Consider the following 17,746-nt stretch of genomic DNA (forward strand, 5'->3'; position numbering starts at 1 on the left):
TTATTGAACATAGTATTGGAAGTCAGCTACAGAAATTAGTGTAGGACATTAAATTAAAGGGATTCAAATTGGAACCAAAAAAGCAAAACTACCATTATTTGCAGATAACATACAATACTAGAAAACCTTAAAGAAACATCTAAAAACCTTTTAAAAACAATAAACCTAATAAAAAATAAAAATAAAACAAAACAATAAACTGTAAAGTGGCAGGCTACAAATCAAACCACAAAAGTCAATTACATTTCCACTAGCAAACAATGATGCAGATGATTAAGAAGTCAGGAAACCAATCCTAGTTAGAACTGTTTTTTTTTTTTTTAAAAAAATAAAAAGTCAATGGGGCTGGAGAGATAGCACAGCGGATAGGGCATTTGCCTTGCACTCGTCCAACCCGGTTTTGATTCCCAGCATCCGATATGGTCCCCTGAACACTGCCAAGGGTAATTCCTGAGCGCAAAGCCAGGAGTGACCCTCTGTGTATCACTGGGTGTGACCCAAAAAGCAAAAAAAAAAAAAAAAGGTCAAGTACCTTGGAAACAACTTAAAAGAGGTAGAAAGACATATATGTATGTGTGTGTGTGTATATATATACATGTGTGTGTATATATATACACACATGTGTATATATATATACACACACATATATATATATTAAACCATGTCATTCTCAAAAGAAATAAAATATTCTGGGGCCATTTATCAAATAGTATGTACTAATTTTGTGTCCGTGACAAAAAAATTTGACAGAAATTATGTATACACTTTTGTTTTTACCTATTGCACACTTGACTGACTACAGTATAACATAAAGATACTTTTAACGCATTGGAAAACCAAAAGCAATGTTTGACTTCCTTTGTAGTGATCACTGTATCACTGTCATCCAGTTGTTTGTCTATTTACTGGAGCAGGCACCAATAATGTCTCTATTCCTCCCAGCCCTGAGATTTTAGCAGCCTCTCCTTACTCGTCTTTCCCAATGATTGGAGGCTCTTTCAGGGTCAGGGGAATGAGACCTATCATTACCGCCAGGCTCTGCCCATTTGGGTGGGATACTCTTGGTAGTTAGCAGGGGTCTCCAAGGGGGGGTCGAGAGCGGGGGGTGGGGTGTGTGTGTGTGTGTGTGTGTGTGTGTGTGTTTGATTTGTTGCCTACTTTTGTAGTGATAGTTACTTTACTCTTTGCTCAGAAACTGAACTTATAATCTCTCGTGTCCTTCTATTGTTTTGTAGGGAAATACCAAGCTTTTTTGAATAGCTTTTTAAATTTGGTTTCCAATTCAACACTTTCTGTTAATTGCACTGGTGCATACCTTAAAGTCCAAAGATAACTTAAGATACAGTATCAATCCATTAGAGAAATATAAAAAATTAACAACAAAAAATTCTTAAGGAGCACATAATATAAATTTTATGTATATCTCAAAACCTCTTTTTGTTTTTGCTTTGTTTGACCAAACCAGGAGATGCTCAGGACTTACTCCTGAGTCTGCACTCAGGAATCACTCCTGGCAGGCTCAAGGGACCACACAGGATGCTGGGGATCGAACTTGCATTCGTTGACTGCAAGGCAAGCACTCTATCCACTGTACTCTCTCCAACCCCACAAAGGAAATATGTTTAAAAGGTGCTGAGAAAAATCTGTTTTTGTAGTCATACTAAAACCAAAAGAAAACAGTCATAAGAAATCTGAATTTATGTGTGTTGTGTTTTGTGTGATGCCTTCAAAACAATCTGTCACTGTCATCTCCTTGCTCACGGATTTGCTCTAACATCTCCATTGTGAGACTTGCTGTGGCATGTCGAATACACCACAGGTAGCTTGCTAGGCTCTGCGTGCGGGCGAGATTCTCTCGGTAGCTTGCCGGGCTCTCCGAGAGGGGCGGAGGAATTGAAACCGAGTTGGCAGCATGCAAGGCAAATGCCCTACTCGCTTTGCTATCACTTTAGCCCTTAAAACAACCTAGAAGTAAAAATAAAACAATGTAGAAGTTCTTGCAAATTAAAGATATAGAACGGGGAAACTGATGAGTAGATCTATAATGACTCTATTTCACAAAATCCAGTATATTTTTTTTTCTTTTTGAGTCACATTCGGCCTTGCACCAGGGTTCTCCTAGCTCATGCACTCAGGAATTACTCTACGGTGCTAGGAGAACCATATAGGATTCTGGGGATCAAACCTGGGTCAGGGGTGTGCAAGGCAAACACCCTACCCACTGTGCTATCACTCCAGCCCAAAATTCAGCATTTTTTTCATGTGATTCCCCTATCTCCATGAGAGTCCAAGACTTTCGGTAGCTGTCAGAACACCAAAAACAATGAACAATAAAATACATTCAGATGTACAGACATACACAATATATACATATATGCATACTATTTTATATACAAAATTGCTCTCTTACATTGTCTTACCACTGACAACCACAGGTAACTTGAATCACAGAAAGAGAAACCCCGGAGAGATGAGCTCCTCAACTAGCCCTACAACACAAGTGCTGTCGGGGTGAAGGTGAGATGAAACATTTTGCTTTGAGTAATTTAAAAGGCTGCTTGGTTAATATTCTATTTATAATTATGTTTATAATATGGACATGATACGATGACGTGATGGGATATTAACTATAATTTACTTATATTTACCTGTAATAGAAATTCTCCTTCTTGTAAGTTCAGGCTTTCTCTGAATTTTGTTGTACAGTTATCCTGTACTTCACATCTCTCAGCTGGAGGGGCTTTTAAGGCAACTACAGAAAAAAGAGGAAAAAAAGGGTGAAACAATGACATAATATGTAGTTTATCAAATCAGCAATTTCAAAGGCTATCTTAGAAAACTGCTATAACAGTTGTTCAGTAACAAAGAAACAGAAACCTTGAAACTACTGGCACTATAACAGCTAAATAAATAATCCTTTGCCAATGGGTATTTTCCAATGCTGTAAAACATACTGTTAAAAATAATAACAAGTTCATTATATGATTTTTGGCATGTAACATAGAAATTTTAAGAAGCTGCACCATGATGCCATTAAATGTCCTTCCCATTCTTAAAAGACTTGCTCAAAACATAATCTATAAAAACTATTTTAATAAGTACGTGTAAACATCAGTGAGCTAATGGTAGTGAAGAGGAAGCATTAACCATATGCCTTATTCCAAATGTATATTCATTGTTTGGAATTTTCTTGTCAGCTATAGGGCCAAACATGTTGGTACTGTTATGAGGTCCACTTGAATTTATAAATCAACTCATGGAAAACTAAAATTTTGTTATGTCATCCTATCTAAGAACAATTCTGTTTTTCCATTTTTCTCATCTGCAATTCTGCCCCACTTAGAGTATAAGCTTTACATAAAAACAATTTCAATGTTTATTTTTTAGTTTATTTCTAGACAGTATATCCTGTGATGTGGCATCACCTTCATTACTATAGTCTGCTTGTAGATTATATAAATGAAATGAAGTCTGATGACATGATGGGATATTTACTATAGAGGTAGCTTGCTGCAGTGTTATATCTCTCTCCTCTCCTTTGTCACCTATCTTTCTTTCTATGTTTATTTGTGTATGTGTGTGGGTGGTCTGTAAGGCAGCACAGCTGACTAAACAGAAGGATAGCTGCCATTTTCCTAACCATTGTCAAATAGCTCATTTCAAATCCTGTGAGTAACAGATTCTAAAAGAATTGAGTTCAAGGTTCCATTCTACTACTTAGTAAGTATGTGAGATCTTTAAGACTGTTTTCCTATGTGTGAAGTGGCATTTTACAAACAACTCCTAAACCTTGTGTCAATATTAGTTAAATAATCACCATAACTATCATTCTGTTGATCCTCGATTTGCTCGAGTGGGCCCAGTAACGTCTCTGTTCATCCTAGTCCTGAGATTTTAGTAGCCTCTCTTTACTTATCCTTCAAAATGGTGCCGCATTAGAGGCTAAATAATTTTTTAAAAAAGGCAACCAAAGAGTTTATCTTGTAAGTGTTGTTGGGAAACAATAATGAAACAATATAGAAATTGCTTTGTGCCAAAATGGGAGCTCAAATATTAGTATTTGATAAATTGTAGCTTAATTGTTAGTACTTCCCAGAGCTCATAGACTAATAACAGTGCATGACCTTTTTGATGGCAGTATACTATCTCCATTCCTGATGCTTTTTTTAACCCAGTGACATTTAAGAGAAACCATTAAGGAAAACTGACTTTGAAATACTTTTCAGTCTTACTTGTCAATTTTTTTTTGTTGTTTTTACTTTTTGGGTTACACCCGGTGATGCACAGGGGTTACTTCTGGCTCTGCACTCAGGAATTACTCCTGGCAGTGCTCAAGGGACCATATGGGATATTGAGAATTGAACTCAGATTGGTCATGTGCAAGGCAAACGCCCTACCCGCTGTGCTACTTGTCAAATTTTTATGTGTAAAAGATGAAACACTAACTACTACCAACCAGGTTTTCTCTCACCTTGAGCCAAATATCATGTATAAAGCATTTTTTGTGTTTTAAGTGTATTTTCTTGTAAGTTGCCAGTAAGTGTGCCACAATGGAATCTTATGCCAAGTTCTTTACAAAATCTGAAAAACATCCCTTTAAAAGAAATTAAAGAAACCTGGCCTTTGACCATAGTAATTTTGAAAATATAGAGAACTATTTCCCTTAGGTCAAAAAAATTGTCTGAGTTAAACTAACTGATCTAACAGTTAATCAATTTTCATATTCTTTGAATCTATTTAAACACAAAAATGTGAAAATATTTTTGCTTGTTTGCTTTAGAATGGACAAATATGCTTTAAAGCACACACACAAAAAAATCTCACTATGTCAGAGTTAATTACACTGCTACCCTTTCAGAAGTTCCAGTATGACACACTACTTGCGAGTTAAATGACACATCAATGATTTGCAAAGGAAATATCAAAACTAAAATCTTTATGTTTTAATTTAATCCTAAAAACAGATATCAGTGTCATAGCACATAAACTATCTTTTAAAATTAAATTTTACCCAATAATTTTATTTCAATTTCAACTAGAGTTACTGAACCACCAAGAAACAAAGTAAAGAATAAAATGGATTATCCACATTAGAGTAACTTATGATCTGTTTCAGGAATTTTACTGATAATATTACTCATTATAATGAGACATTAGACAGATTATGTTGTCAAGTAGGGTATTGAGGCTATGAAAATTAAGATCCATAAAAGAATGTAAAAAAATGTAAGCACCAATCAGAATGAGATTTAAAAAATTTCTATCACACAAATTTGAAGATAAAAACATAAAAAAACAAATTCTTGCCATTGTTTATAACCCAAATGCTGGAAGGACAGTATTTAATATAAATCTATTTAACTGCTTAAGGAGGGCAAGGTGACAACATTTGAGGAAGGATTGCTCACTAGACGCTTTCACCGAGAGCAAACAAATATTTCCGTTGCTCTTGTGGTTATGGTTAATGATCAGTGAAGGATTTAAGTAAATAATGTGCAGGCAGGTCCAGGAGAATGCAGACCTTTCCATTCTTGTCTATAAAAATACTAATGTGATTCCTTAGTAAATTTCTTTTATGTCTTGGTCTCTAGGCCCACCAATTTTAAGTTTTGCCCTTCTATTAAATTTTCCCTTTATTTCGTAAGTTTTATAACTACAACCTGCCCCTTAAAATTATGAGACATGTAAATTAGTACTACTCACTCTCACATTTATGTGTCTTGCCTAGATAAAAATTCAAGTTAAAGAAACTGGGATGGGGGTACTGGTAACAGCATTATTTTCTACCATTTGAATGGCTTTTACTAATTTCCTCAGTTGTGATATTTTATCCTTGCTAAACATACACTGACTGCCCCCAAGAAGTTTATAATCTATCTTATTTGATCATCATTAAGAGTTTTATGACACTGGCATTACTTCCCCTTGATTAATAAGAAACTGAGACTTACGGAACTTGAGAAACGTTCCGAGATCACAGAACTTTTAAGTGATACAGCTTAGATAAAACCCCAGGTAGCCAAACCGTGCCTGACCTAGTATTAACCACAACCAGACTTCTCCCATATTAACCACCTTTGACCTTTAGTTTGCTCATCTTCAAATGAAGACAACGATGCATCTTGAGACAAATTCTTGTGAAGGCTAAAATACAAGGTAGAATTTAAGGTAATTCCTGGAATCTATAACCGACAGTTATGGATAGAGATAAAAGGGCATAGGTTAAAACCATTATGGAAAGCCCACAGTAAAAGTGCACGCCAGGGGTAACTTTTTCCTTTTCTTAACAGAAAGTATCGATGGGAGTTTAAAAGGACCTCTAGGATGGCAATATATCTACCACTTGTAATTCAAAATTGCATTTTGCTACAGAAATTAAGACATTCAACATTACACCACTGAAATTAAACACATGACAGCCAAATTAAATGTAATGTTTGAAGATAAGTCACCATTTATTTATGCTACTTGAGAACCATTTGTTGCATTGAACAGAAATTTGTTAAAATCCTACCCTCCCTATCTCTAAAAACAAGACACCTTCCAGAGTATAAGGCTCTGACTTTACACAGTAAGATAACAGATAATAAATCACCAAATATTTCAATTATTTCTTTCTGAAAAACTGATGTACTTATACAAGTATAATTTTGATCTGATGATGGGCTGGAGCGATAGCACAGTGGGTAAGGTGTTTGCCTTGCACACAGCCAACCCAGATTTGATTCCTCCACCCCTCTCGGGGAGCCTAGCAAGCTACCGAGAGTATCTCGCCCGCACTTACAGCCTGGCAAGCTGCCCGTGGTGTATTTGATATGCCAAAAACAGTAACAACAAGTCTCACAATGGAGCCGTTACTGGTACCCGCTCGAGCAAATCGATGAGCAACGGAATGACAGTGACAGTGACAGATCTGATGATAGAATTATGTAAATGTCACAACATTATCAAATTGCCATACTTGACAATACAACCATTTCCATGTTTCCGAATGTGTCAGTCATTTCTCTTCCTTATACATGTAACTCAGATTCCCATTTCATAATAAATTAAGCACTTCCTTTTCAAAAGATGTTGTGAATTCTTTGAAATTCACATATCAAAAAATCTTAGTACATGTCAATGAAGTATTCCTTTGGCATAAAAAAAGATATCTCAACGTTTGCTTTAGTCTGGTAGCAGTATTTTCAAGTAACATGTTAGATTTACCTAACGAGTATCATCAGCATCTTTGTGTGTGAAAGGTATTTTTATTTCAATAGTTTCTTCTGCAAACGAAGTGCTCTCTTTTGAATAAAAGTCAATAAAAATAATTATGCTGTTAAATTTCCAAATCAAACTAAGATTAGGTACACAGGGTTAAGTACTTTCTAATGATATGGACACATTTTCTTTTCTGTCTAAAAATTTCCAAGCATGATGGAAGAATGAAAGTGTGTTTCTTTTAAAACAATGTAAACGTTGGGGGTATGGTGCCACCAGCATGTCAACCTGTACCTGTGGGGTGAGTGCATCAGCAGCCCAATGGAGCCTTCAGACTTCCAGATACCCCAAAATTGCTGCTGTTCCTTTGGCCAGATCCCAACAATTTGGGGCAAAATTTACCAAGAATTAAATGGCCAAAAGTTAGGCATGTGGGAGACACACCCATAAACCACCTCAGGCTGAGCTATATAAGCTCATTTATTAGCCTTATTTCAGAAACCCATAAATCTCAGAAGAGATCAAAAGGTGCAGTTAGGGCCTTTAGCAAGGGGGTAGGCGGGAACCTGTGACAGATCTCCAGGCCTGCTTGGATCAGGACTGGGTCTCCTCCCCACAGCTCCCTAGTTTTCCAGTAGCTTGGCAATCACACCCACAGACTGCCCCCAGCCCATGTAATCTCATCAACGGCCAAGACCCAGACACTATAAACTAAAGCTCCCGAAGAGAACAACACAGAATTTCCTGGACATTATATTCTATCCATAACAAGCAATACACAACAAATCGCCTAGCATTGCCTTTTCAGCAGGTTTGAGTGGTGGTGAGACTGGTGTCAAAATATCGAATGAAAGCAAAGTAGCAAGAGAGCATGGGGGAAATTGTCTGCCACACAGGCAGGGGAAGGGTTGGAACGGGGGTGAGGGTGGGGGAATACTGGGGATTTTGGTGTGGAAAATGTGCACTGGTGAAGGGATGGATGTTTGAGGATTATATGACCGAAGCTCAAACATGAAAGCTTTGTAAGTGTATCTCACAGTGAATCATAAAAAAGAGGTAGGGGGGAAATAATAATAAAATAATAAAATAAAATTAAAATTCTGAATAAAAAAACAAAAAGTAATGTGGAGTTCATGCCCAATTCAATCAGCTTAATCAATGGTTGAATAAATAGCAGTACTCCTACATTATGAAAAAATTTCAAAAACTGTAAATGTTAAATTGACATGAATGAATGCAAATATGGCCATTTAGCAAAACCAAAATATATGATTCTGAAGTTGAAAATGTCCTTAAAATAGATATTCCTAAATAGAAACTGCCCAGGTAGAGATTGCCTTTAAAGATGCTACTTAATATTTTTATAGTTTTACATCTATTCACACACAATTCTACTGTGATTATTTTAGTTCTCTAAATCAATGGAAGTAATGAGAGTAGTTAAAACTTACTTTTCCAGTAAGGCATGGGTTGCATTTACCTTTTTAAACATACAAGAATGGGGTTCAAAAACTGCAACCTAATAATTAAACACAATCTGATGAACTACAAGAGTAATTCCCAAACTTAGACATAGAATAACCTGAAAAATTATTAAAATACATTACTATACCCCATCTTTAGAATGTCTAAGGAGAGATAATATAAGGATTAAGGCACTTGCCTTGCTTTCAGCCTACCCATCTGGATCCCAGTACCATATAATGGTCCTTTGAGCACCAGCAGGAGTGGTATGGGAGTACAGAATGAGGAATACCCTCAAAGCATCACAGGGCTGGTGTTGCTAACAAGTTCCAAAATGATACTGAAAACCAAATCACACTTTGAAACTAGTGACTTAGAACCTCAAGACTGAGGAAGTAGAAAATTAGAAAGTTGGGAAGTTAGATCTCATGTATCTCCATTTTCTAAGATTTTTTTCCCCATTTCTCTGCTTCTTAAAGCACTATAAATATAAATACCTTAGGAAATAACTCTGAACTCAGTTTTATGAAGCACGGAACTTAAAACAAATACAGGCAACATGAAAAATCCCCATTCATAAGCCCCTCTTGCAAGGGGCAGACTGTGGCCCTCCTCCACACTCACCAATGTGAGCCAGATTACTATTACCTCAGCAAAGTGTCTAGATTTGAAACTGCTACTTCTGATAAAAGGAAAAAATAATACAAGGAAATAGACTATTACAATTTCTACAAAAAGGCCAGGAGTATTTCTTTTAGCAATACTCCATCTCTAAATCAAATTACAAAGTTAATTTAATAAAAGGAGTCTCAGATGATATTAATACCAAATCCCTACAGGGCTCTATGCATATCCTACAAATAAAATTTTCCATTTGAATAAGTAAAATTTCAGTATTTTCCAGGAAATATTTGGCATAATAACTTTAACTATAAATTAAATTCAAAACTTTCTATTTTTTGGGGGGGGTAATGTGGGGGTGCACACCTGGCAGTGCTCCGGGTTTACTCCTGGATTGCACTCAGGTGTTACTCCTAGTGGGCTCAGGGACCAAATGGAATGCTGGAAATTGAACCGCATGTTGGCCGCCTGGAAGCCAAGTGCCTTACCTACTGTAGTAAAAACTCTTTTTTAGGATTAATCTGCTAATCCTAAAACATCAGCATGTTCAATATCCATACTGAGGTGAATGGGCCAATGGAAGAGGGAGAATAAAGATGTCTAATCGAAGGCCACAAGATTACCTAACTGAACTGTTCTCCATTCCTCCTGCCTGCTGTTCTCAACAGTATCTCCCTCACTGTCAACAGTATCTCCCTCACTGGGATGAAATGAAGAGAGGGAATGCCTGAAACTAGATGCCATCAAGACTCTAGTCAGCAGCTAACCACCAAAGTCATTCCTACATATCTGGGTAAATTTAAGACTGAAGCAAAGGGGGAAAAAAGACTCAATATGAACAATTATAGGTTGTAAAAGGATAATCCAAATGGACTACTTATTCCTCTTATCACACTGCTAATGGAAAGTAGTGTTACGGCTTCTATAGACAATGTAAAACCTGGAATTATCTCCTCTACTATTACTTTTCTAAATAAATTTTTATTTTAGTTTATCCTTTCGCCTATAAATTTCTCTTTAGCCAACTCATAGAAGAAACTGAAATATAAAGGCACATTAGTGGACTCAATATTATTTCAGCATAGTTTCAAATTCTAAAAATTGGCTTCCTTACACCTCTACCTATCCTTAAACATGTCATTTTTGGTATTACTAATACTAAATTGTTTCTCTAGATATTTTATTCATTTTAATGGTTTTGAAAACAATCATTTCAACTATATTACAATGACTCCAAAATCAAAATATCCAGACATGTGAGCTACTAATAAAAACATGTTGATCAAAGAGTAAAACAGTTGTGAAAGCATAATTTCAAACTACAAAAACTTGATTCTAAAACATATTATTAAGGGTGTTTCATTTATCGACCTAGCAGCTGTCAATTTTATACTCTTTTTATAAAATCCTATATCTAAATATAACTTCTAAAACAATGTAACACAGAAATATTGTCTTTCTATTACTCAAATCACAAAGCCTCACAAATAATAAAAATATCTAATTACAGACAATTATCTAAAATTGCAGAAAAATTTTTGTGATAATTGATTTAATATAACAATAGTAACTTTTAAATAGGAAGTTGTATATATTTATATAAAGACAAAGGCATATAATTCTCACCAATTGAAACTGTTCCTGATGAAGTAGTTAAGCATCGAGAGCTATATAATGAGACAATGATCAAAGACAAAACTCACTAGAGAAGTAAAGGAGCAAGAAAAGCAGCAGATTATATAATAAATTTCAGACCCATTAAAAAAAGTTTCAGGTGGGACTGAGACTGTAGCGTTCCAGACACTAGAGGGTGCTGCACATACCATGCATGTGACAGACCCAGGTTCAATTCCCCAACACTCCATATGAAACCCAAGCACCACTAGGAGTGATCCCTGAGCAAAGAGTCACGAGTACACCTTAAGGCCCGAGACAGCTAGGTGTGGTCCAAAACCAAAAATTAAATAAATTATTATATATTTTAAAAAATACACCAACAGGCTACACTAGCACACAACAGGGACAAATGGAGACGTTACTGGCACCTGCTTGAGCAAATCGATGAACAATAGGATGACAGTGATACAGTGATATTTTTTAAAAAACCTCAAACCCAACCCCATTAAAATAACCCCCCAAAAAGCTCAACATCATTTATTGTTATAGAAATAAAAGCCACAACCACAATGAGGTATCACCACAAGTCAGTGAGAATGGCCCTTTTCAAAAACAACAGAAATGTCAAACACTGGTAATGATGTGAAGAGCCTTGATTCACTGCTGATGAAATATAACCTGAGTGGAAAATGGCATGAGGATTACTTAAAAAAAAAAAACCTGCAAATACCATATGATCCAGTGAAACCAACCATAGTCATTTTCCCAAAGCATATGAGTAATTTAAAAAGATAGCTACATTCCTGTCTTCATTGAAGAGTTATTCACAATAGTCAAAACAGAAAAATCAACCTAACTGTCCATCAGTAGATAAATGGATAAAGAAATGGTAGCCTATACACCCAATAGAATGTTACTCTCCGATTTAAATTTTAAAAAAAAAAAAAGGAGAAGCAGCTGTGGGCTGGAGATAAAAGGCTGGATAAAGGCCTTGCTTGTAAGGCCTTGTGGTTTGAACCACGGCATGGTCCCCTGAGTACAAGTAGAAGAAAATCCCAAGCAATATGTTAGGAGTATCCCCTGAGCACCAGCAGGTTTGTCCCCCAAATCAAACAAAACAACAATAAAATAAAACCGTGCCATCTGGGACAATATGGAAGTAGTCTGAGATGAGTTTTCTAATGAAATAAGTTAGAAAATGAAAGACAATTATGAGACTGTTTCACTCACACGTGGAATAAAAGTAGTGCAAACAAATGGTAAAACTCGGTAAAACTAACACCGTGACTTGGTAAAAATTATGTTAATTACTAGAAGGAAAGAGTGGGAAGGAACAAATGGAGAGATCTTTTTTATGGCAGGGGTGGTTAATTCTACATAAAGCTGGTAAGTTATACCCGTGAAATTCTATGTTGTAAAATAACATTAAATCTAAAACATGTTAAAACTCACCTTAAAACAAATTTAAATTCTATCAAAAACCATCAAAGCAAATAAAATCCTACTGCAAAACTTCAAGAATATTTTAAAAGGTTTTTTTTTTTTTTAAACTTGCCTCTAGGACTCTGAGGCAGTGCTCAGGAGCCACACCTGATGTGTTTATTCATTTATTTATTTACTTTTTGGGTCACACCCGGCATTGCACAGGGGTTCCTCCTGGCTCGTGTACTCAGGAATTCCTCCTGGTAGTGCTCAGGGACCACATGGGATGCTGGGAATCAAACCCGGGTTGGCCGCATACAAGACAAATGCCCTACCCCCTGTGCCAATGCTCCAGCCCCTAAAAGGTTTTTTGAAGAAAACTGAACATTAATAGGAAAATCTTTTTTTTTCCTTAAATGGAAAAATAAAACTATTATCTGTAAAGTTACAAATGCAGAAAATCAAAACTGGAATTCAGACCCCTAAACTAAGCAAGTTTCTAGAACTAATTCCAAGCACTCTGGTAGAGTATGGTACTAGAATATTTTATGCATGGAACCTTACAATAAGTTATTTTAAACCATGGCGCTAAAAATATTTTTTTAAAAAAGGAATCTTGCCATTTGTGAAAGCACAGATAAACCTAGAGTATATTAATCTAAGTGAGGTTAAGTCAGACACAGATTAATGCTGTATGATCTCATCTCACTTCTATGTGGAATCTAAAAATGTACAATGCATAGAAGAGAGAGCAGAACAAGGTTTATGGTAGGGTGACTACAACCAGAGTAAAACATTGTATGGTGTACTTGTCATTTGTTAAGTAGACAGATCTTAAATATTTTCAACACAGAACAAAACAAAGAACCCCAAACCCACAATGGTAACCAACAGAAGTCATGAAAATGTTAATCACCTTGATTGTGGTAATAACCCACTTGCATATTGCGTATAAAAACATCTTATCTTACACCTTGAATATATACAGTGGTTTTGCCAATTATACAGCTGGAAAAATGACATGCATAATCAGAATATTAACCCCTATGGTTAATAAGATATAAAAAATTTATTTTTCTTGTTTCTAAGATTTCATTTCACAAAATAAAGTTACTTAACTCATGGGACTGGAGTGACAGTACAGCAGATAAGGCACCTGCCTTAACATGGCCAACCTGGGTTTAATCCCCAGCATCCTATAGGGTTCTCCCAAGCCTGCAAGGAGTGCTCCCTGAGCAAAAAGTCAGGAGCCAGCCCTCAAACAAAAACAAAATAAACTAATTTAACCTCCGTTTTTTTAAAGTCGTCTTGCAGGATACTCTCGGTAGCTTGCTGAGCTCTCTGACAGGGACAGAGGAATCAAACCAGGGTCAGCCAAGTGCAAGGCAAATGCCCTACCCGCTGTACTATGGCTTCAGTCCGTGTCAACATCAGAAAACAGTAAGTAATGGTAGGTTTTTGTTCTGATGTTTTCTACAAACATGTAATTCATCAAAAATGTAAAAATGCAGAAACAGAACACCAAAAAGCAGTGTTACTGAGGAAACTGAATAAAGATTAAAATAGCTTCTACCATTTTAATCTATTAGGATTTTTACTTATATGGTTATTAATTCTAAACAAGCTCACATGTCTATTGTGTAAAGAAAGTAGTGACCAAATTGTGAATCTTTCATTTTATCATATTTATAAAACGAGTGTTTTTAGACAGAGTCCAGCATCAGTGAGGAGCAGTACAGAGGTTCAGTCATTTAGTCGTTTGCCTTGCGTCAGGAGATGGTATAGGGGTTAATCATTTGCCTTGCATGTAGACATCTTGGGTTTGATCCCCGGTACCTATGGTCCCCTAAGCCCCACCAGAAGTGATCCCTGACCACAGAGCCAGAAGTAAGCTCTAAGCACAGGATGTGGCCTAGAGAATAAAAACAAAAATTAAAAACCTAATCCAGCAGCCTGCTTGTAGACTTCATCTCATCTGATGAAAATCAAAATGTACTAAGGTTGCCAGAACACTGTGAAACATTCAGCGAAAACAAAAATAATAAGTGGGCTAGGAACAAGATAATCAGAGTGATGCATTGACAAAGAAGCAAAGAATATACTAAAAAAATGCATAGGGAAGAATAAAAATACCAAGATACAGTACAGATGATACCAATAAAGTCCAAAAAGATGCATAAAGTTTTGAATATTTCAATCCTTAAATTCTACTCTATGATGCACTATAACAGACTATGTAAAAAAATTCTTAACACTACAATTCAATAAAAGGCTTATATTTGTGTAATTTATAGAGAATAAATTCATAGAACCAGTAACTACAGCTGGCTAATAGGAAGTTATGTAATTAGCAAAATACTAACATCCTTGCTCAGATCCTTGAAACACATTTCTCAGTACAAAATCTAGAATAAAAAACATGAACTTTACATTCATTTTTTAAGGCATACTTCAGTGAAGTTAAGCAAATAAATACTGAATGCCTTCTTGGGGCAATCATTTTTCTGAATTATCCAATCACTTGATTATTCATTGTAGTGAGAGGAAAAAAAGGCAATATATTACACTTAAAAAGCATTATGTGATGGATATCACACTTTTATAAATAGTGTGAATTCATGGCGTAAAGTAGAAAATAAGTAGCTTATGATATTTGTGGTTTAGAATATTATATAACTCAAAAGATTTTAAAAAGTTAACTGTTCAAAAATTCTTAATTATTTTTCTATTGAAACCAAAACTATTAATAAAATTTCTAAGCTTTATGCCCCTCTTGGAAATGTTCCCTTAAAGGTTAGGTGGTGAACATTATTATTTTAACAATACTTTGCATATTGTCAAGGTTTCTAAGACATCAGAACTTGAGGGAGTGGAGCATAGTAACTATTTCCCCCAGTTTTTCTTCTCTGTGAATCCTGAACTTGCACATTACTTAAAGGATAAGTTACAAAATTTTTCATATTAAACTTCACCTTAGTAGTGTCAATAAAACTGTTTCTAACTTTATAATTTCTGAAAGATGAACTAAGATTGGTGCAAGTACTTTTAAAGTTACATTTGGAGATGCTGTAATTAGAAAAAAAATTAATATGATGTTGTACTTAAAATTTACCATGACTTTGGCAATAGCCATAGCAATGGTGTCATGGCTCCAAAGGTTAAGAAGATCCTTCCAAGTTGGATTACTTAAACTCACAATGCATAGATGGATTTTTCTTGGAAAAATATCTATTGTTGCAGTAGAACTTGAGTTTCCTTTCTAACAAGATTGTATGATTACTCGTTTATATTGTTCTTTCCGCAGGAATTCACACACCTCCTGTTTGCATCCTGTTATTCACCAAGAGCTTCCCTTAACTTTGCTATTCTGTTTCCCAAATAGAGGGAGAGTAGGTTTGAACTGCACAAAATCTCTAATCACTTGTCTGCTTTTTGTTTTTGTTTAGATAGAGGATTATCTTAAAAATTTTATCCATGATGTTCTCTCAAAATACTACATTGCCTTAGCCTAGCTAGACCACTGGTGGTATGAAGACGACACAGGAACTTTCTTCTTTTTTTTTTTCCTTTTTTGGTGCGGGAGGTGAAGTACTAGTTATTCCTTCAACTTTCATTTAATTCCTTGTTCCTTTCCTTGACAGAAAAAAAAAAAAGATCCCAAAGACTCTCTTTGGGGTGCACTGACTCCACTAAAACTAACACAAATGCATTCAGTCTTCTTAAAATTTTGTATTTTAGAACTTGTTTGTTCGAAAGCAAACTTTTTTTCTTAATTGCTGTTGTTGAAAGTCATTCGTTCAAGGCAAACTCAGGCAGGGTCAGGTAGTTAAATCACTGCCGTGGATTCAAATAGCATGCCAATTAAAACACGGATTCCTGGTTCTATGTACAATCTATTAGCATAAAAGAATAAGAATAAGAAGGTACAAAGCTTCCCAGGTTAATCACATGTACACTGAGGTTAAAAACCAATAGTGTATCTACACTGCAAATTATAATGCCCAAAAGTAGAGAGAGAGTTTGGGGGGAAATTGTCTGCCATAGAGGAGGAGGAGGATTGGAAAGGGGGGCGGATATACTGGGGACATTGGTGGTGGGGAATGTGCACTGGTGGAGGGATGGGTGTTCAATCATTGTATGACTGAAACTCAAATGTGAAAGTTTTGCAACTGTATCTCACGGTGATTCAATTAAAAAAAAAACACCAATACTGTGCTTAAAAGTAAAAATATAGTATGAAAAAATTATATAAATCAGCTAATAAGATCCTACTATCAATATACTTAATAAGAATAAAAGGCTAGGTATTAACTCTTTAATGAGATGAAAAAATACTTTTTAATAATTTCATGTAACAATGATGGGTCTCATTCCCCTTACCCTTTAAGTGCCTCCAATACGGCACCACTGGGAAGAACGAGTAAAGAAAGGCTACTAAACTCTCAGGGCTAGGACAAATGGAGACATTATTGGCACCCGCTCGAGCAAATCGTTGATCAATGGGATGACAGTGATACAGAATAACTCCATGATAAGCCCTGTTAACACATTGATGCTGGTGCATACCACCAGTGACTCACACTTGAATGTGGCAAAATTAACACAAACTGCAGCACCAATGTCAATGTTTTAAATTATGACATTCTTTGTAAGACAATGTCTTTGGAATATGGAATCAATTTTACCCAAAGTACTGAACAGGACTCACAAACCTAGTAAATATGTGTGTATACTATATATACATGTATATCTTTATCCATATCTACATGCAAATATCATACACATACTACATAGAGGGTAACAATGTTAGTATGTGTGTGGCCTAATAGCTACTCTCGAAGCAGTTTCAATTCTCCATTATTTCTAAATTTTGCACAATCTCCACTTGCACTCCCCTCTTTTTAACACGTATGCTTTGAATTCACATTATGAAGGAGCATGGAATAAAGAATAAAATGATTCAAATCAATATACTGATACCAGGTTAAGAAAATAATGCCTCCAGATTATAATCCCCCTATAGGCGGAAGCCACTTCTTCCTCAGAATCCCTCACGGCAGGGTCAGTTGCTGGAATATCATGAGCATAAATTCTATGGATAAAGAGAGCATTCCAAGAAGCTAGAAGTGGCCTTGAGGTTACCATCTCCAACAGTAACTCTCAGGCTTCACTATGCACCCAGTCTCACAAGGGTAAGATTTCTTCTTGTTTTAATTTTGAAGGACATTTGGAGCCACACCCAGTGGTTCTCAGGCTTTACTCTTAGTTCTGCATTCTGTGATCACTCCTGGTGTGGCTATGCAGACCATAATGGGGCTTGGATTGGTTCAGCCAAGAGCAAGGTAAATACCTTACCATTTGCAATATGGCTTCATCCTCAAGACTTGTTATTTCTAACAAGTTATCAGGTGATGCTGAA

The 17,746-nt window shown here is 35.9% G+C and overlaps 1 protein-coding gene across 1 annotated transcript in view; it reads right to left on the reverse strand.

The window, feature by feature from the left end:
• AHR (aryl hydrocarbon receptor) overlaps positions 1-17,746 on the reverse strand; it is a 48,720-nt gene that overhangs the window by 18,064 nt on the left and 12,910 nt on the right. Inside the window, exon 3 of the mRNA XM_055135727.1 lies at positions 2,649-2,752. Coding sequence (XP_054991702.1) covers positions 2,649-2,752 — 104 coding nt within the window. The remainder of the gene's footprint in view (positions 1-2,648; positions 2,753-17,746) is intronic.

The sequence above is a fragment of the Sorex araneus genome, chromosome 1, assembly GCF_027595985.1.
Source record: "Sorex araneus isolate mSorAra2 chromosome 1, mSorAra2.pri, whole genome shotgun sequence".
NCBI lineage: Eukaryota > Metazoa > Chordata > Mammalia > Eulipotyphla > Soricidae > Sorex > Sorex araneus.